The sequence below is a fragment of the Macrobrachium nipponense genome, chromosome 32 (genome assembly GCF_015104395.2).
Source record: "Macrobrachium nipponense isolate FS-2020 chromosome 32, ASM1510439v2, whole genome shotgun sequence".
Lineage (NCBI taxonomy): Eukaryota > Metazoa > Arthropoda > Malacostraca > Decapoda > Palaemonidae > Macrobrachium > Macrobrachium nipponense.
Genome location: NC_061094.1, coordinates 28,424,745 through 28,447,316, shown reverse-complemented (window position 1 = coordinate 28,447,316; position 22,572 = coordinate 28,424,745). Strand labels below are relative to the sequence as shown.

The following is a 22,572-nucleotide window of genomic DNA, read 5'->3' as shown; positions in this document are numbered from 1 at the left end:
TAATTGAAACGGATTTCGGTGAATGTAAACACTGTGGTGTTGTTGTTGTAACAATACCATTAGTATCTAAAAATCGAAACTGGTAACTCCTGGGAGGTTTGCAGGGCAGTCCCAAGTTGCAGTTCAATTAAGAAGATATTATTCGTCTCGGTCACAACCTGTAGAGTTAACTACGGTATGTGCCTACACCTCGGACAATTCAACTGATAACAAAAGCATGTCGCAAGGGCAATATACGTAGTATATTTGTAGGTTCCTGTATATAGACCTCCATCCTAAATTCTCTTCCATTCGAGGATCAAGAATAAGGGCTGGAAGCTGACACCCTTCATTCTCTAATGACGAAAGCGAAGGAGAAGTTTTCCCGAAGTTAGACTTCTAAGGTGATAACAGGATACCGAAGGAGATAGTTCAAGCCGAACTGGATGTTCCCACCTGTTCTTCTCTATCCCGGGTTGGCCGCCTACTGAGGCGACGGTCCATCCAGGCTGAGCCCCTCCCGAGATATTCTTCCTTTAGCAGAAGTACTTCTCTCGAACGTTAGAAATTCCAGGAATTCGAGCATTCGGCGAAATTCCCGATTATCGTAGTAACAATTATCTGGGATTCTCGTCTCGCCCACTCTGGACTGTGGTTTCGCCCAAGTGTTTGCAGATCGTAGAAGACCAGAACACTCAGAGAGTGCTACAAACTCCGAAGAATTCTAAGCGCTCGGCGAAACCCGGCCCCCCAAATTCGTCAGACGATTATCGGGTGGTGGTCCTCCCAATTCCCGTAGAAATCAAGGATAGGGCAAGATCCTTCCTCAACGACGGGACTTATGTCTGGTAGGACCCGAAGGTCCCCTAAGGAACGCAGTCTACGACATGGAATCCTACGAGAACGCTCTGCAGGATCCCTCCCCTTCCGGTCACGGAGAAGCGAGTGCGGGCAGCCATCCCCGCACTCAAGAGTCTAGGAAAATGTTTTCCCAAGGAGGGTTACGAACTCGTACTGTAGGCTAAATGTCTAGCGCCACCGTGACCGTCATCTGGGTGGAGCTGAGCGAGCAACTGACAGGAGAGAGCCGATACCGTCCTCCGACGCGTCCCAGATCTCCTCATCGAGGTCAAAACCTCTCAAGAGGGGGAGCCCACCCCGGTCTCTGTGTGCGTGGTCCAGTGGGACCGTCACGTGAACGGCAGTGATGGTCACTCCAAGAGTCTGGGAAGCGTCATTCGTCCTCGCCAGCCCCCCACAATCTCCTCCAACCACTTGAGCGAGGATCTGTTGGTCCCAAGACAGAACCAGTGCATTCATCACGGTCACTCCTGTTCGCCTCGTTCCCCCCGGTGTAGCCTGAGGAGGTTGAAGGGACAGGTGAGGGAGACCTGACGCTCCTACCCTGCCTACTAGCAGAACCAGTAGGCTGAGAGGACTGCAGGCAATCACCAACCCACAGCTCCTCCCTTGCCTACCAGCAGAACCAGTAGGCTGGGAGGACTGTAGGTGATCACCAACCCACGGTGACAATCGAGCTGCCTGTTCTGGACTAGCGGTCTTCTTGCGGAGAAACGCTGGACCAAGGACGGAGCGTAAGTCCCTTCAGGAGAGCTGCTACGAGTGCTCCTCCCCTCCCTACCAGCAGAACCGGTAGGCTGGGAGGACTGCAGGCGATCACCAACCACGGTGGCAGTCAAGCTGCAGGTCTGGACCAGCGGTCTCCTTCCGGAGAAGCGCTGGACTGAGGACAGTAGCGTTGGTCTCGTGCATCAGGGGAGCTGCTACCAGTTGTGCGAGCCGTCCAGTCCAAGTGGGAGCGACAGTCGGGTGACTGGTAAGTGTCCACTAACGCGGTGAGAGCGAGCACTGTCCTCTCAATGCGCCCAGGTGAGGCTGGACCAAGTCCAGGCGAGGCTGAACCAGGTCCAGGCGAGGCTGGACCCTGGGTCCGGGGGGGTCTCTTCCCAGCCTCGCTACGTGAATGATCTGGTGGGAACGTCACATCAACCCTGGGAATCGGCAGATCGCCGCGAGAGCGATCACTGGCCTGGCGGGAGTCGCCTGAGTGACTGCCACCAGTCTTCCGCTCCGTGCCTGGGTCCTGGCGGCGAGCAGGCTCGGCTGCCTGGACCCTGGCTGCACGGTCACCCACGGGCGACCGTACACTCAGTACCTCTCGCAAATAAGCGGCCGATACGGTCCCTGGCGCCGAGGCAGAACCTCTGGCGCCAGGAAAGGAGGTACCGGTGTTAGCCGGTACCCCTCCGGTCCCCGTCATCTTCTTCCTTGCGGAAGGAGAGACGGGCCCCGTTCCCGAAGGAACAGGAGGACCAGCGGAAGCCCCAACTGTCCCACCAACGTGGGACAGACCCTTAAGAGGTCTCTGAGCAAGACTTCTTAGGGAGGGGGAGGCTACCTTCTTCTTCTTCGGCTGGGGGCCTCGGAAGTCGAAGGGGAAGAGGCGGCAGAAGACGACGGCAACACCTTCCTCTTCTTCCTAGACTTGCTCTTTGCCAGTTTCCTCAGGAAGCAACACGGCCCAACTGCACCTGTCCGGAGGGACCTGCGGGAGTAGCAGTGGAGAGAACGCTTCCTCGAGGAGGGCTACAAAACTCTTACCTGGCAGGTGAAGCGTCTGCCACCCCCGAGACTGGTCGGTCATGCGACTGTCGTCTGAGTGGGGCTGAGCGTGCACCTGACAGGCGACAGCTGATACCGTCCTCCGACTCTTCCAAGTCCTCGTTGAGGCCAAAACCTCTCTGAAAGAAAAGGATTAATTAAAAAGGGCTGGATGGCCCGCCTCCACCAGTCTCTGCGTGCATGGACCCGCGGGAACGTCATGTCAACCCTGGGCACCGGACGATCGCTGCGAGAGCAATCGCTGGTCTGGCGAGTCACCCGAGCGACTCCTACCATCTTCCGCTCCATGCCTGGGTCCTGACACAGTGAGCGAACTCAGCAGTCTGGACCCTGGCTGCACGGTCACCCGTAGGTGACCGTACACTGTAACGCTCGCAAGCAGGTGGCCGAGACGGTTCCCGGTCCGGAGTTGGAACCTTCGGAACCAGGAGAGGAGATACCAGCGGTGGCCAGTACCTCCATGGTCCCCGTCTGCTTCCTCCCGAGGAAGGAGAGACGGGCCCGCCCGTTCCTGAAGGAACAGGAGGACCAGCGGAAGACCCACCTGTCTCACCGGAGCGAGACAGACCCTTAGAAGTCCCGTGACGAGACTTCTTAGGGGGGGGGAGACCACCTTCTCTTTTATGGCAAAGCCTTAAAAGTTGAAGGGGAGGAGGTATGAAGAAATGATGATCTCAAAGAGGAGGATGACGACACTTGACGAGCTCTCTTCCTCTTCAATTCCTCCAAATTCTGCCAGAGGTTTACCATCAGGAATAGATAAACATCACAGGGCAGCGCAAAAGCCTTCGTCCAGTGACGTAACTCGCGGGTAGTAGTGGTAATGAATATGATTATCAGCAGGGGATCAGTACACACACTCGAGGATCAGTACACAACATGCTAAGAGTCATAGGTACAATTCCAAGGTTAGGATAACCAATACGAAGAGCATCCAACCAATACTGCTGAAAACACAATCACCACTAGTCTTATGTATATGTATATGTAAATATGATATATATATATATATATATATATAGTATATATATATATATATATATATATATAAAGTAATGAGGATACTCCTCATGTGTCCAAGGGCGCTGCCCTCCAAAGTGAGAGGAGATCCCCAACATCAACACTGCACGCCCATCCTTCTACCTTCTTCCGATAGTAAGTGAAAGGAAGGAGAAGAGAAAATTACCATAACAACAAAACATGGACAAACCTTTGAAGTTCCCTCGGTAATTCCCAAGCGTAAGCGTAATTTCCGGATGAATACATGTCCCGTTACAGGATCAATATCACTTACATTAAATACATGTCTCATCCTCACGATAAATACATATCTCATCCTCATGCAGGTCTGAGCCAGTGTTAAAGGGCGAAAGAATGTAAAAAATATGTAAGTAATATGTTGGCATACCTTAGCCGCCAACTCTTAACACCAGCAGAGGGGTGGTTACAAAAGCTATCACTAAAAGTGGGTCTGTATATTAATTGAAAAACCAAGGGCAAACCTTTGTTTAGTATTAATATCAAACACCGTATATGCATAATTATTTAAATACAAAAAATAAACCAAAAGGATCCCACCAGGAAAAAAGATCAACGACCAGTCAGCCGGAGCTCACAAACACATGTCTTCATCGGAAGACGGCCGAAAGCAAAGTGGAGTGTTTACGTCCGAGCAAGTTACTGCATAACCACCTTGTTCAAGATTCAACGGCCGTAATTCCAGTTACGCCGTAAGTACATTCCTATTGTTAAAGGACCGAGGGTTTGTATTACGTATTGGAACAAATCAGATTTGACATCTTATGAAGGAGTCAATGAGTAGTAATAGTGAATTTCAACCTAGATGCTGATGTTACACAGCATCCTGTTGGTTCCAGTTATTCTCCCTTAACCTAACTGATCTCCATTTTACACCACTGTTTAGTCTGTTCAAATCTGCAAATTTTTCACCTCCTTTCTAGTACCTTTTGCCTCTGTCTATTCTTTATTGTACCCCTGGACCCACCAAATATCCAAGGTTTCCATCTTGCACCCCATATCCCAGTTCTTTTTCAGCAGACTGCTGTGCTGTAATTTAATTTCAAACCAATCCCCCTTCAGTCTGCTCCTCCTCTAATGTGATTTCTAGAACTGCATTTCTATCCTGACATTAAAGTGTAAAAGCATCTTGATGTTCAGTTTGAAATTTTATTCTCTGCCAATCAGTGGATAACCAGTATCCTACCCAATGCTGACTATCTGATAAACTATTAAGGTTGAGACTCACCAATGCTGATCAGTCTATTCTCATTTAGCAAGACCATGATCAATACAGCCTGAATGAAACATGGCCTAAATTTTCCCCAAGGAACAATCAAGTAATATCCTTACTTTGGGCTAAGCATAAACAATCAAGGAATAACCTTACTGTGCATAAACTTTATTGTGAACACTGGAGATACTTTTTAATTTGCTTGTACTGTTTTTCCTTTTTTTATTTAAAGAATTACTCCCCCCCCCTGCCCCAATTTGTTTATTTCTCCATCTACAGTACATATAAAGATTTGATGAATATGTGTGTTACTGGTGGAATACAGTAACAAGAGGAAAAACAATTGTTAGAAAGGCCGAAGACCACAAATTTATTGTAGCTGATGTAGCAATTACCTTCAATTATACTTGTCTGAAAGATTGTCTTCTACTCAGAGGCATCTCAACATTGAAATGTCACTTGATCTCTCTAAATTGGATTATTTTTACTTGATTTATCTCATGTTAATTCCACTTCAGTTTAACCATGTTTGAAGCGGACATGAAATTACTCGTGACTTTACAACATTGGGAGTTGACCCCTATCAGATTTCTTTGTTATAGCAATACTGAATGCAGCAACTCATCCTTAGGTATTAATGTTCCTCTTTATCCAGGCTTTGAACATTTCCTTTTTGTAGCATGTTGCTAGTTTTGGTAGCATTTTAAAGCTGAGTACTTCACCCTAGCATGTTACATACATACATACATACATACATACATACATAACATACATACATACATACATATATATATATATATATATATATATATATATATATATATATATATATATATATATATATATATATAATTTAGAACCTTCCCAAAACTTTAAAAATACTGAATACTTTCATGCAATTTTTAATTGTGGCAATTTTCTAAGAGGGGAAATAAATTTCCAAGGATGTTCCTTAGAATATACAGGAAGATGACCATTTTCTATGGATAAAAAAAGCAATTCCTTATGACCCCTGAAAGAATCTTTCATAACTACAATCTCATAGTTTATCAGTCTTCCCAAGGGAAAAAGTAGTCATGTCATAGGCACCTTTGCCAATTTCCAAATATCATAAGAAATTCATGTTTACTATCTAAATATACAATGATAAGTATGTACTATGAGAAATTTGTGTGTGTATCTTAAGGGGATTTTTCAAGACAGCATATGAAATTTAAACAAAAATCATATGACCTATACAAAGAACAAATTAAATTACCTCACTATAAATACCTTCAACATTGGCCTGACACTTTGGAATTACATCGATGTGCTTTACCTTTCCGAGAAATTTCATAAATAAACTCGACTGATGCAAATGTTATATGTATACATTAAATGTTTGATTTGGTTTGTATACATTAAATGTGTAAAGACATTCAAGAAAGTCAGATAACAAACACAAGCCATTATATATTACAAGGTAACACAATGCAAAAACAATTCTTTTCTATTTACTTACCTCCTCTCGTGATGAATTCATAGGAATGACATTTGGGTACACTTTACGAGGCCGCAAATAACTAACAAGATCCAACACTTCTGAACAAGATGCATGCATTGACAGCAACACCCGGCAAAATGTACCATCACGGTTGACCTGTTTAATCTCCTGCAAAAACCAAGGTAAGTAAGCCACCATGATCCCTTTGCTTAACATTAAGAAGGATGGATGGATGTCATGTTTAAGAGATAAAGCCTGACCACTATGAGCAACACTGCTATTTGACATCATATGATGGGTGATTTGTAAAGTTTAAAGTTTAAAATTTAAAATTGTTGACTAAAATTCTGATGTACTAATAACATAAAACAGATGGAAAATTGAAAGGGAGACAAATCTCCCAAAAACCTGAACATGATTTTTCACACTAGTGGTATCTCTCCCACTGTAACATTACATCAAGAACTACTATACTTTATTTGTAATATAATTATATCACAAACTTATCTATGGTAAATTAAACGCTGGTTTACTGCATACCTTGAAAATATCTTTTCAATTGCTCAGTGTAATTTTCTTTCTGGATGTAATGCTAATTTGGGTTTAATTCTGAAGATAAATATTTGCCCTTTTCTGTGGTGCTTTAAAATAAAAATTTAAAGAACTCCAAATGAAAAGCTGAATTTGGACAAGAACAAAATGAAAATTTTTATGATAAAATTATTTTGATACTAACCTTCTGTTAAAGTTAGCTTATGTCTATGTGTCATTGTGTTCAGCATTATAAAACAAAATAATGAGTGGCTCACCCGCTCAGACTGTCTGTAAACACCTGTTTCCCACCAGGAGTTAAGTATACAAATAATTAATTTTAACATAAAAATTTCCATTATTTGGGATGAGTCTATAATAGTCCATGAGCCAGTCAATTTTTTGGTATCAAATTAGGGGCAAAGGATTACTGTTATTTCTGGGACGAGTAGGCTCCCAAGATATAGAAAATGTATGATAGCCTTGATAAAAAAACTGGCCAAACCTATTTTAATAGTTTTTGTATAGTTTTTTGCAAATGTTATCACAAAATGATGTACGAATTCGTAACGCACAGACGTAAAAAATGTTATTTTCAAAAATTCACCGTAAATCTAAATATTGTTCTTAGAGACTTCCAATTTGTTTCCAAATCAAGAAAAATGATTGAATATTGCAATACTGTAAGAGTATTAGATTAGAATTGCAGATTTCGACCATTTCGGACGAGTTAAATTTGACCCAATGTCGAAATTTTTATATATATTTTTTATATGCACATATTGCGAGATGAAAAAGCTACAACCTTCAATTATTTTTTATTGTATTCTTCATGAATTTGCGCACATTTTGATATATGAAACTCTATAAAACGGCTAATATGAAAAGGAGCAAATATTAGGATAATGCGATGTACGTATTTCTGAGACTTGCGGCCACGAAATCGGCCGCGCGGAGGGAAAGTTAAAAATATTTTTCAAAAATTCACCATAAATCACATATTGTTCTAGAGACTTCAAATTTGTTTCAAAATGAAGAAAAATGACTGAATATTACTAGGCCATAAGAGTTTTAGCTTACAATTGCGTTTTTCAACTATTTCGGTAGAGTCAAATTTGACCGAACGTGGTTTTTTTTTTTCTATTTATCGTGATTTATATGCAAATATTTCAAAAAAGAGAAAAGCTACAACCTTCAATCATTTATAGTTGTATTCTACATGAAATTGCGCACATTTTCATATATAAAACTTTTTGTAACAGCTAATTTTAAATGGTGCAAACATTTCGACAATCGCACAAAAAAAATTCTGATTTTTTCGGAAGAGTTACCGCGCGGACGTAAGGAAATTTTTTTTTTTTTTTTTTTTTTTTTATAAATCACCATAAATCAAAATATTGTGCTAGAGACTTCCAAGTCATTGCAAAATGAAGTTAAATGATTGAATATTACTAGAATATAAGAGTTTTAGCTTACAATTGCATTTTTGGACCATTTCGGTAGAGTCAAAGTTTGACCGAAAGTTGAAATTTTTGCACTTAACGTTATTATATGAAAATATTTTGAAACTGATAAAAGCTACAACCATGGGTTGTTTTTTGTTGTTTTTTGTTGTATTGTGCATGAAATTGCGCACATTTCCATATATAAAACTTTATGTAACGGCAAATTTAAAAGGGTGCAAACATTAGGACAATCGCACGAAAAAATTTATCGGAAGAGTTACCGCACAAACGTAAGGAAAAAGTTTTTTCATAAATTCACCATAAATCAAAATATTGTGCTAGAGACGTCCAATTTGTTGCAAAATGAAGGCAAATGATTGAATATTACTATATATAAGAGTTTTTTGCTTACAATTGCGTTCTCGACCATTTCGGTAGAGTCAAAGTTGACCGAAGGTTGAAATTTTTGCACTTATCGTTATTTATATGAAAATATTTCAAAACTGATTAAAGCTACAATCATGAGTATTTTTTTGTTGTATTTTACATGAAATTGCACACATTTTCATATATAATACTTCATGTAAAGGATAATTTAAAATGGTGCAAAAATTATGTCAAAGTGACGAAATAATTTTTGAGATGTGTCACTGATACCTTTTAGTGCGATAAGAAAGAAATTCGCGCTTGCACACCTGCGTAGCGATTGTAAACTAAACAACGCCTTGATCGTGAACTCCAGCATCTCCCCAAAAGGCGCGTGATTCAAAGTTTTCGGCTGGTAGGCCTATAAGTATTTTTCCGCGAATTTTTAAAAAAACTTTTTTGAGTCGACGTATGATACGTCCATTCGGCATACGGGAGACATTTTGACTCGACGTTTAATATGTCCATTCGGCGTAAGAGGGTTAATTGTTTTACTATCAAATAAAATTCAAAAGGTTTTTTTATTCTTATAAAGTTTCTGTAAGATGCTTTGTTTATGAGTTAGGACCATTATTTGGAATGTAAGAGAGCATGTAGTGACCTGTAGCACAGCTGCTAGTTTCATTGCATTCAGTCTCTATAGTCCTTACACTGTACCATATTAAGTAATTTTACTCACATATATTGCTTCATATGGACTACATTTCTTGTTATTTATTTGGAGCTGGCACCTTAAAATTAGTGCCTTTACAAAGAGTGCTCACCAACCTAAATATGGCCTTAGCTCCGTCTCCTTCAACTTTATGCTTCATTGATTTAAATGAATGGATGCAAGATTTTTTTTTTTTTGTATTTTTAATCAACATTCTATTAATCACAAGTACATAAATCTACGGTTTCAATGACTGCTTGGTTACTGCAGTCTGTAAGACTACACATGTCTGTGCATTTCATTCCATTTAAAAAGCAAATGCACTTTGGTACCTTCCAACATTTGGAGCAATTGCATGCCAGTAAATCAAGGATGGACTAAGGGGTTTGTAAGCAATCCATCCAATCTGTAGCAAGTTGCTCTTCTCTATAAATTTTAATATATTTTCAACCTGTTCCAGTGGGAGTTGGTGAACCTGGATCTGGTTGTAAGGTTCTTTTCCATCATACAGTGCCCCAGGCTACGGTCTTTGAGCAAAGGGCTCTTCATTTATGATAAATAACATAGTATTGGTTTATTAATATCCAAAAAAAAGAATATGAAATTTATAATAATCAGGATTTATTAACATTGTCTTTGTAAACAGAGTACGAATTTGAGTTTCACCTCTGACATTCTCTTGCTTTCAGTTCTGTTTATCCCCCCTCATTTTGGGACCACCTTGACGTGGTGAGGGGGCTCTCGAACCTCAGGAATCTCTTCCCAGGTTCGAACCCAAGAGTCCCATATGACATTATATATTTTCGAGTAAAACTTATGTGGACTTTTCCATTTTTTGCCAAATTTTTTAAAAGAAAAAGCAAATAAATGAGAAAACATATCATGGCTTAACGTGGAGTTAAATCTGAAGCTAAATAGTGAGAACTGTGGTAGATCCATCATCTACCCGACAATGTTCGGACCTGTTTTTCAGGCGGAACTATTCTGTGGAGCTGGACCACGGATTCCAGGGGGGGCCTGGTTCTAGGAATAGAACTCTCGGCATTCTATCCAGTTTGCCCATAATGTGATTAGGATGGGGATAATTGTATTAACATAATACTCTTAGTCCTAGCAAGCGGGTTCTGCTTACACTTGGGCCATACTAATCATGTTTATCCATCCCTTTTGGGGTGGGGAGGGTAGGGATGCGGACATTGGGAGTCCTTTTCTCACTTGTGCCTTTGGCAGAAGATTTAACTTCGCGAAGGGCCAATGATATCTTTTCAAGATTTTTTTTTTTTTTTTTTTTTTTTTTTTTTTTTGTGTAAAAACTCAAAATTTATGAACTGTGAAATAAATGATTTGAGTACCCCTGGGCCCCATGATGGAAAAACTACGGCACAGTTGATGACCATTAGCACGTCACTCCCGAATTTCCTAGGTACTGCCACAAGTAGTGAAAGTACTATAAAAGATACAAATCGGGAACACACTGTTCCAAGTAAGCAGCAGAACCAGAAAAACCAAATAGAGTGCATAAATAAAAAAGAAACAAACAAACATAAATTGGTAAACTCCAATATCGTAACAATGGAACCATATATATGAACAATAATTCTGAATTAGAGACAAATAATCCTCCCAGCAACGTAAACAGAAAAATATAAAAAATCATAATAGACAAGCAACATACATAAAACAAGGACCAAAAAGAAACAAAAATTACCGACTTAATCCCACATTGGTACATTTTGATGACCTCTTTGGACCAGATAATTGGTCAAGATTTCTAGTCCTCAAAGCTGACAACAAAATCTCAGCAGCGATGCTAGAAAACAAATTACTTAACATATATCCAACACAAGACATGGAATGCAGACACATCAAGGACAATGAATGGCTTATCCAAGTAACCAATAAAAGCAGTCCACTGCCTTTTTTAAGTATAACAGAAATAAATAATATAAAGGTAATAATTACAAGCCACGAAACATTGAATTATGTACAGGGTACAGTCATCCTACCCAATAGCGAGCAGGAGCTTCCTTCAAAACAACTATTGCTAGACTCCCTAAAATTGAGATATAACAATACCACGATTTAGAAATATACTCTATTTCAAGTAGGAAAGATAAAAGTAAAATATCAACATTGCCAAAATAAAATTTACAGGCCAAGACTTACCATTTAAAATAAAAATTCTTGGACAAAATAGAGAAGTTCGTCCTTTTGTTCCTAAACCATTACAATGTACACAGTGCTCAAGGTATGGACACACATACAAAAGATGCCGTAATAAAGCTATATGTGCAGTCTGTGCATCAGATGACCATACCACTAATTGGAACTGTAAACAATCAAAATGTATTAATTGTGGACTAGACCCATCACGCAAAATCTAAGGAGTGTTCATTTTACCAATATAACACAGAACTTCAGTTTGTTAATAAATAGGACAGGAATGTCAGTCATGGAAGCCAGACTTGAGCTAAAAGTAAGAGGCGTTAACAATCCATCCAAAACCCCCACCTTTTCAAATGTGACTAAAAATCAAGACATCAACAGCCCAATGACAAACAAGATAGTATAAACATGGAAACTGGATTTCATACCAATAATACTGAAACCCAAAATAAAAGTGATATTACAACAACCAATACCACCACCAATATAGATGATTCAGTTATCCATGGAAAAGAACTTCCAATAGAAGAAGAATTAAATAATGATGATAATCGAACTGGCAAAAAGAAAAGAATTCTAGAAAGAACCCCACCTAAGGGAAAAAAAGTAAATATTGAAAATTACAATCAATCCAGAGAGACTCCAACTACACCAGGAGAACATTTTAAAAAAGATATTAAACTAACCTCATCACAAGTGGAAATACACAATTACCCTCAATCTCAATCAAACAGCCAACATCTTGGACAGTAAAGATCACTCTTTACAATTTCCATCAAATAATACTAATGAAAATCATACCATTAAACCAAACCAAAATATAACTATCACCCCCCAACCATCCACAAGACCGAAATATCCCATTAACAACAACAAAACAAATAACCCCTCAAACCAACAGTCCTTATCACTACAGAAAAGGAACAATAGAATTACAAAACCAGACATTTCTCTAAAGCTAGACCAAAAACTTCTGAACCAATAATTAACATTACCAAACATGCTTCATCTTGTGGTTGTAATGAATGCTTTGTAAGTACATATAACCAACTAACTACCAAGACAGAGGACACAGTACGAAATTGTATTGACAATTTTACCAAATAAGGAGGTGCCCTTTAACACACCAACATGAGAACGAATTATGTTCTGAATCCTTAAAATACAAAAAGGAAATTATAAAATCAAAAATAGACTTATTAATATTCAACTGTGAAAAACAAACAACTGCAGAATCTAATAACCAACATACAAATACAACGATTGGAAGACCACAAATAAATTCAAATGCATATAAACTACGAGATAAAGTAAAATCAGCAATCAATTTACAGAATTTAACACCAATTCCTCCCAATAATGGAATATAAAATCATTCAATGGAATATAAAATGGTCTCTTAACCCGACTACGTCTGGGTGAATTACAAAGAATCATACGAGACCACAACCCAATGTTGCAATGTCTACAACATATAGGAAGTAACCCTACAAATATCCAACACATAAAATTGCCTGTTATTCACCAACTGACGGTGGAAAATTAGGCACAGCCATATAACGTTCTAATAAATCATTACATATGAACCTGTTGACATACCATCTATGCCATATCAAATAACATCAATTAAACTGTATATGCCTGATAAAAGTAAAATTACTATTTGTAATTTATATAACCAACCAAATTTCAATGCAAATTTCAGTGATTTTTCTGAACTTATTAGCAAAAGTATACAGGAACCACTACTTATAGTAGGAGATTTTAATGCACATAATCCATTATGGGATATTAATAACCCCACTGACACACCCGAATCAACATAGAGAATACTATAATGAAACACAACCTGTATTGTCTCAATGAAAGTGAAGTTCCAACATATCAAATACACACCTAACCTTTTCTTCAATTGACATTTCATTATGTTCAAATGATGTAGCGGAGAAATTTGAGTGGAACGTCCTGGACGATTCATACACAAGTGACCATTTCCCAATCATTCTGAACTACTTAAGTAATGTCAAAATATTGCCACCTACAAGATATAATATCCAAAAAGCTAACTGGGATAAATATTTCCTATACACAGAAAAACATACCACCATTCCCTACATAATGAAGATCACAATACTACATGTGAATCCTTCTCAAACTTCATAATAAATGCTGCAGATAAAAGTATTCCAAAAACCAAAACACATTCCACAAATCCCCTGTCCCATGGTGGAATCCAACATTAACAACATTAAGTAAAAATAAAACATATATTGAGTCGCAATCTAAACAGACTCAAAACTCGCCTTAAATCACTCAACAAAATGCCCTATAGTATAAACATATTAAACAAAATAGTTATAACAAACATAACAATTAACCACATTAAACCACTATATAACAAATATACAGCCAAATTTAGAAAAACGGTAATAAGCAGAAAAAATCGCATCATGGAAGGAATATGTCTCAAACATATCTTCAAACACATCCACAAGGGATGTCTGGCAAAAGATAAGGAAAATCAATGGAAAACATATAAGACCTCCAAGAAGTGCAATACATTTAAATGGAAAAATATACCATGATACTTATGAAATATCAAACATAATTGGGAAACATTTTGAAAACATCAGTGGCTTACTCCAGCTAGATACACATTTTCAAAGTACAGAAAACAAAAAGAAAATATAATACTCAATTTTGAAACTCTTGAAGACCTGGAATATAACTATATTTTTAACATGGATGAACTAGATAATGCCATCAACTCTTGTCATCCCTCTGCACCAGGATATGATAAAATATCATTTGAAAATGATAGAAAAATTAGCTCCTATAGCTAAATCATATTTATTTAATTTTTACAATAGTATCTGGCTAAAACGTGTCTTTCCTGATAAATGGAAACATGCCATAATTATTCCAATAAACAAACCAGGAAAGGATGCAAGTAATCCATCCAATTATAGACCGATATCTCTAACAAGTTGCCTATGCAAATCTTAGAAAAAAATGGTTAATGCACGATTAACGTATGTAATAACCAAAGAATCCATTTTAACACCAACACAATCTGGTTCAATAGCTTGCAGATCAACCCTAGATCCCTTAACACATTTAGAAGATCATATCAAAAAAGGCTTTGAACAAAAGAAATTAACAGTAGCTATATTTTTTGATATAGAAAAAGCATACGACTACAACATGGACAAACATAACATCATGCAAAAACTCCACTCCAAGGGACTAAGAGGCCACTTACCAACTATTTTATTAAGAACTTCTTAACAAACAGAACTTTCAAGTAAGAGTAGAAAATTCCTACTCAGTAACCTATAAACTGGAAGAAGGATCCTCAAGGTAGTGTCTTGAGCTGTACATTGTTTGCTTTAGCAATCAATGACATTACTATAAATTTACCAAGTGGTGTAAAAAACAGTTTATATGTTGATGACTTTGTCATTTACTATACGAGTAGTAATCTGAGACACGCTCAGAGAGTTCTTAGTACTGCCATTTCAAATATATGTAGTTGGGCAAATTCAGTTGGATTTTAAATTTTCAACTGATAAAACAAAAGCAATCGTCTTCTACAAAAGACAAAAGGTGGATGAAGAACCAACAATCAACTGCATCTTTATAGCACTGAAATACAATTTTGTACAAAAATCAAGTATCTAGGAGTAATATTTGATCAACATTTATTGGAAAGAGCACATCAAATACATTAAGGCCAAGGCATCAAAGCCCTTGCCATATTAAAAAAGTTATCACACACTAATTGGGGAGCAAAGCGAGACATTTTATTAATGATATATAAGGCAACAGTCTTATCCATAATAGATTACTGCTGTCCAATATATTCATCCGCCTCAGAATCTGCATTAAAATCTCTCGATGCAGTGCACCATGAAGGCGTGCGATTGTGCACAGGAGCTTTCCGATCGTCCCCAACAAACTCACTTTTGGTGGAGGCAGGTATTTTGCCCTTAAAACATCACCGTAATTTAATAACAATACAAAGAGGTCTTTCAATGCAAGTGGGATCGTCTCCTGCAACTTACTGCTTCCAAAACTGTAATCAAGTAACAGCAGTTAATAGTACAAGCTCTTTCCCAAAAAGAGCTAGATACATAATGAACCATACATCTAATATGAATCCAATTTTTCACCCACCAATGGAATTGCCACCACCATGGATTTTAAATAGAGTAAAGATATGTACCTCCCTGTCTTACCTACTCAAAAAACAAATGACAAGTACGGAAATGTACCGCCAACATGCTTTGGAACACATTAGAAGAAAAGGCGACAAATTTATGATATATACAGACGGCTCCAAAAATAATGTTGGAGTAGGAGCATCTGCATATTCGAAAAATATGTTAAATAAAAAAAGCCTACCTTCAATATCATCAGTATTTACTGCTGAAGTCACAGCCATACAGATGGCTCTAGATATGATATCTGAGGCAAAAGCAAGTGTCTCTGTAATTTTCAGTGACTCACGTAGCGCTATAGATGCAATAGGACAGTATAAATCAGGAAACCAAATAGTACAGGAAATTCAAATAAAAAATTCATCAACTCCTCCAATCAGGAATATCAATGGAAATATGTTGGATCCCAGCACACGTGGGAATAAAAGGAAATGAATATGCAGACTCTGCTGCCAAATTAGCCTGCACTATCCCTCCAACAATTTCATATGCCCCAGTGTCAGACTGGGTAAAATCAGTTAAAACATTAATTTACCAGGATTGGAAAGAAGAATGGGCCTCGGTGCCAACAACAAACAAACTTAAAAATATAAAAACTGAAGTCTATGCATGGAGGACATCCTCACAGGAGGAAAGAGCAAAAGAGGTGATCCTAGCAAGGCTACGTATAGGACACACAAGATTCTCACATGGTCACTTGATGTCAACACCACATGCTGACCCAGTGAAATGTAACAGATGTCAAATACCCATGACAGTGCAGCATTTGCTTGTTGAGTGCCCGCCAAATTGGACCCAGCAAAGATCTATTTATTCTGGCGATTTCAGAAATGAAAAATATTCTTGCGGAAAGCAGGGATTTTCAATTAATAAAATCATAAATTTTTTAAATAAGACGGGTTTCTTAAATAAAGTCTAAATTTTTTTTTTTTTTCTCAGGATTGATCCCTGAGAACCAGCCCGAGAAGAGTCTACTTGAGACTCAGAGGTCTGGAAAAACTAACACCTATTAATAATTAATAAGTTCTGTTTATCTTTGTTTCGGCAAGAATTTCATCATGCCAAAGAGGAAAAACATAGAATACATCTCGCTGACATACAGAAGAAGAAAATTCGCTGTAATAAGCCGAGTTAGTGAAGGGGAGAGAGAGAGAGAGAGAGAGAGAGAGAGATGAAGAGAGAGAGAGAGAGAGAGAGAGACGAAGAGAGAGAGAGAGAGAGAGACGGAGAGAGAGAGAGAGAGAGAGAGACTGTTTAAAAAGGAATGCTGTCTTGCCTGACACAGTGCCCCAGGCTACGATCTATGAGCAAAGGGATCTTCATTTTTTATTAAATTATGATAAATAACATAGTTTTGGTTTAACCCTTAAACGCCGAGCCTCTATTTACAAAAGTGTTTGTCGTATGCCGGCGGCATTTGGGAGTTAGCGCCGAAGCGGAAAAAAAAGTTTTTCAAAAAAATTCAAAGCAGACTTAGTTTTTAAGATTAAGAGGTCATTTTTGGCTCCTTTTTTGTCATTGCCTGAAGTTTAGTATGCAACCATCAGAAATGAAAAAAAATATCATTATCATATATAAATATTGGAATGTATGACAGCACGAAAAAAAAATTTCATATAAATTGTATACAAATCGTGCTGTGGGCAAAACGGTTAAAGCTAATGAGTTTTTTTTCATTGTATTGTACACTAAATTGCGATGATATTGGTATATAACAAATTGTAAAATGATCAAAATAACACAGAGAAAATACTACCACAAAATGATGCATGAATTCGTAACGCGCGGACGAAAAAACAAGTTTTTTTTTCTCTAAAATTCACCATAAATCAAAATATTGAGCTAGACACTTCCCACTTGTTGCAAAATGAAGGTAATTGATTGAATATTACTAGACTGTTAGTGTTTTAGCTTATAATTGCAGTTTTCGACCATTTCAGTCGAGTTAAAGTTGACCGAAGGTCAAATTTTTTCTTTTTGTCGTGATTTATATGAAAATATTTCAAAATTGATAAAAGCTACATCCATGAGTTATTTTTTGTTGTATTCTACATGATATTGTGGACATTTTCATATATAACAGTTTATGTAAGGCCCAATATAAAATGGTGCGAAAATTACGACAAGGTGACTAAAGAAATTCTGAGATTTTCAGCAGTCACTGCACGTGGAGGGAAGGAAAAAGTTTTTTCAAAAATTCACTAAAATCGAAATATTGTGCTAGACTTCCCGTTTGTTGCAAAATGAAGGTAAATGATTGAATGTTACTAGAATGTAAGAGTTTTAGCTTACAATTGTATTTTTCAACTATTTTGGTTGAGTCAATGTTGACTGCAGGTTTAAATTTTGGCACTTGTCGTGATTTATATGAAAATATTTCAAAACTGATAAAAGCTACAACCATGAGTTATTTTTTGTTGTATTCTACATGAAATTGTGGACATTTTCATGTATAACACTTTATGTAAGGCCTAATAGAAAACGGTGCAAAAATTATGACAAGGTGACTAAAACAACAGCGTAATCCATAAACTCCCAGCATCCTTCAAGGCGCGAGATTTAAAATCTTTCATAAACTAGGCCTATAACTATTTTTCCGCGAATCTTTAAAAAAAACATTTTGTAGTCGACATACCGTACGTCCACTTGGCACCTGAGAGACAATTTTAGTCAACGTACAATACGTCCAGTTGGCATTTAAGGGTTAATACCCGAAAAAGAAATATAAAATTCATAATAATCATTAATTATTAACATTGTCTTTGTAAAATTACAAAGGAAAACTTTGACTTATTGACCTTCAAATTCTATCTTCTCCCTTAGTTTTAAAGCTATAGCATTAAAATTTGGCATATAACTTGGAAAGACATTATAGAACCAAGTAAAGTCCTTTCTTCCATTTTTTTTTGTAAAATTTTTTACTATAATGAAAAAATTCAAATCTACCAAAAAATGACTTTTAGTAAAAAATACTCTTCATTTGATTGGAGGTCTACACCAGGTCTACATATGGTGGTAATTCTAGGTCTTAATAATAAATATCAAGGGAGGAGCTAGAATTTGAAAAATGGTTATTTTTAGGATAAATAACCCTAGCGTCACAAAACCAAAGGTCAGAGGCAAAAATCATATGCGGTTTGGAAATGTTCCAAGTCACCTTATTAAGTGGTATGAATGTCAAAGTCCTGTCCTTAAAAAATGGCATTAGCTGGCGGGCCCCCTTAACTGCTGTTTTCCTACAGTAACAATAGCAAGTGAACCTTTCCAGGTCTGCCATTAATGATTCTGATAATTCCCACTATTATCCCAACTTGGACAATGTGTTATATGCTCCTTCACTAATCATCTTCTTCAGTGCCATAACTTTTCCTCTTCCTGCAAATGCACTGACTGTGTCACAATCAGTGAAAGAATGTAGTCCAATAAGAGCATAACATACCTCTTCTCCAAGATGAGCTATTACTTTCTCAATATCAGCAAGTTTTATTCTACATTTAGATTCACATTTTTTAAATAACGACACATTAAGTTTTGGTAATGCAAGGCATAAAATGAACACATCAGTATCTTGATATTCTTGCTTTGCAGCATGGTCAGCATGTAATAGTAAGTGACCACCTGCTTCTTCATGAGTACTTCTCAGTTCATGTATTTCCTGGGCATTACTGTTGGTAATTTTGTAACGTGTCCTCACAGGTTAAAAACTGATTTATCTTTTAATTTTTAAGTATACATACCTGTTTTCCATTCTTTCACCATGAATGAAATGAATCTTGTTTTATCAGTCTGCCCAAAAATCTTTCTCCATTGTCTGATTATTTTTGTTTTTCAGTAATTTGTGTGGCCATCATTCCAGAATCTAATCGTCTTATTTGTCGCTCACTATTTTTGATTGATAGTTCTTCTTATATATCAAATACATCAATTCTTTGACTTCCTTTGCCTTCATTTAAAATCATGGAACACAAATCCTTGGCAGTTTCCCCAAATGTTGCTTAATTACCTTTCATCTTTTGAAAAAGACAAAACATGACAAATTTTCTATGACAATTTGCATTTTTCATAGCTACAAACCTGACATCTTAGTCTCAACAATAAGATAATTTTCTAGTGCCTATGTGGATCTGGTTAAATCGCAGATGAAAAACAAGGAATCTTGTGAGATCTGGCAATGTGTGCGTATATCAGGTGAAAACTGGTCAAGGACCATGCACCCACGCTACTGTGTTCAGTCTTTCCCAACCCAGGATGTTTTTAAGAAGACAGAAGGGCGGCTAGAGGTGGACAGTACAACGTTAAGACCTCAGGTTTGTAGCTATGAAAAATACAAATTGTCTTAGAAAGTGTCATTTGTTCATACGCGAACAAACCTTCGGTTTTAACAATAGGATAGACTTAAACATGGAGGGAGGTACAGACATCCTAAACTGGCTAGGGGCCTAACCACCAGTCCAGCTCCAGAAGAAATATCTACCAGAGAGGGACTGATGCCCATGAGAAGCTAGATACAGTGATATCCAACAACTCAGCCACTGGGTTACGTACAATGATATATGGGACGAATCATTGCATAGGGAACTAAAGAGAAACTTTGACTGTCCAATGACAAACCAATGCGCCAAGGTTCGTTACTACTTACTTCCCCTTGCTAAGGAGGGAAGTATATGCTGCCGAATAGAGGGTTGGTTATTTGCATACCAAGCAACCAAACTATCAGTATGACTACCTTACTCACCTGTATCAGACCAGTCCAGCAAATGACGTGTCTATTCCTCAACCCGCCCAATGGAAGAAGGAAAGTTACAAGAGAAAGAGAGGGACCAGCCAACTCACTCATTCTTTCATCCACACACTCACCTTAGTTAAGATACAAATGAGTCCTGTTAGGGGCAATGATGAGTTACACAAATCTGTTGGGCAGCCACCACAGCACCCAGGGAAAACGTGTTCATAGATCTGTAGGAAACATCTTCAAGATATAGAGGTGAACGCGGACTGGCGTAACCAAGAACCAGCGCTCGGCATTCTATCAACAGCCAAATTATTCTTGAAAGCCAGAGAGGGACCAATAACCCTAACATCATATGCTCTAGCCTGCACAAACGTGGCGGCGGAATCATCAAGAGTCAAATACGCCTGTCTGATGGCTTCCTGTATCCAAAAAGAGATTGTATTTTTAGGCATCTCTTTCTTTGTACACCCATGCAAACAAAAAGCCTATGACAACCTGGCCTAAAGTGCCGTGTCCTTTTACGGTAGCAACACAGAGCCCTGACCGGACATAGCAAAAGCTCTTGCGAATCACTGCCCACAAAGTCATCCAGTGATGGAATGGAAAAGGAGGCGAACCTATCTTCACACACCGAGGGATTCTGGGTCTTAGCCATGAATTTCAGGACAAATTCGAAGGACACTGACCCCCAACCCCTGGTGTGCTTCACATCATAGCTCAGACTGTGCACCTTCCCCACTCTCTTTTGAAGATGCCAAGGCCATAAGGAAAACCGTCCTGAGTGTCAAGTTCCTGTCTGAAAAATGACACAAAGGCTCATATGGAGCTTGAGTGAAACTTCTCAAGACCAAGGAAACATCCCACGTCGGGGGGCTTGAGCTCTCTAGGAGAACACAATTGCTAAAACCCCTTAACTAGCAAGGAGAGTTCCCAGGATGAGATGTCGATACCTCTAAGGCATAATATTAAACTCAGGGCCACCCCGTAGCCTCTAATGGCGGAAACAGACAAACCTTTCTCATCTCTGAGGAAGGTAAAAAAGTCTGCTATGTGTTGAATAGAGGTTCCAAGCAGAGAAAAACCCCATTTATGACCCCAATCGCAGTAAATCGCCCATTTGCCTTGGTAAACTGCAGAGGTCAACCTCTGAGACTGCTGGACATAACCCCTGCTGTCCTCTGAGAAAAGACTCTCACTTGGAGGAGATATTTGATAGCCTCCAACCGTGAAGAGAAACTATTCTAATGACTGGTGGAACCTTTCCACATGGGGCTGACACAAAAGATGCCGCCAGGGGGGAATCTCCCTCGGTACCTCTGACAACGACGACAGCAGATCTGGAAACCATTCCGCCTGCAGCCACAGAGGGGCTACCTGTGTCATCTTGAGACTGCGAACTCATCAACCTGTTAAGGACTTGACGGATCAAACAAAATGGAGGGAAGGCATACACCTCCAGGTTGTCACAGGGACGTTGGAATGCGTCCTACGCTAACGCTAAAGGATCCGGGACCACTGAACAGAATATCTCCAGTTTCCTGTTGAAGTGAGTTGCATAAAGGTCCAGCATGGGTCTCCCCCAAACTTGGAAGAGCTTGTCTGCCACTACCTGATGAAGAGACCATATTGTGCCTAGGATCTGATCCCGACGACTGAGCTTGTCTGCGACCACATTCTTTTTGCCTGGGATATACCTGGCTGAGAGCTCTACCAAATTGCTGACCGCTCACTGGTGAACCTACACTGTCAACGCATGAAGTTGACCTGAAACCAGGCCCCTCAACTTGTTCACATAAGTGACCACCGTGGTGTTGTCCAACATGAGAACAACAGAATAACCCTCTACTTTCTCTCAAAATTCCTTCACACCCAGAAAGGCTGCCTTCAACTCTAAGACGTTGATATGCTGCTGTTTGTCCTCCAAACTCCAAACGCCCAAAGAAATGAGGCCGCCTAAATGAGCACCCCAACCTGCGAGGGAGGCGTCTGAAAACAGAAGGATGTCCAGGGGAAGAGAATGCAGAGGAACACCCTTCAAGAGATT

The 22,572-nt window shown here is 38.8% G+C and overlaps 1 protein-coding gene across 1 annotated transcript in view; it reads right to left on the bottom strand.

Moving 5' to 3' along the window:
* LOC135207290 (protein artemis-like) overlaps window positions 1–22,572 on the bottom strand; it is a 149,987-nt gene that overhangs the window by 22,458 nt on the left and 104,957 nt on the right. The window contains exon 5 of the mRNA XM_064238961.1: window positions 6,375–6,524. Within this exon, the coding sequence (XP_064095031.1) occupies window positions 6,375–6,524 (150 nt within the window). The remainder of the gene's footprint in view (window positions 1–6,374; window positions 6,525–22,572) is intronic.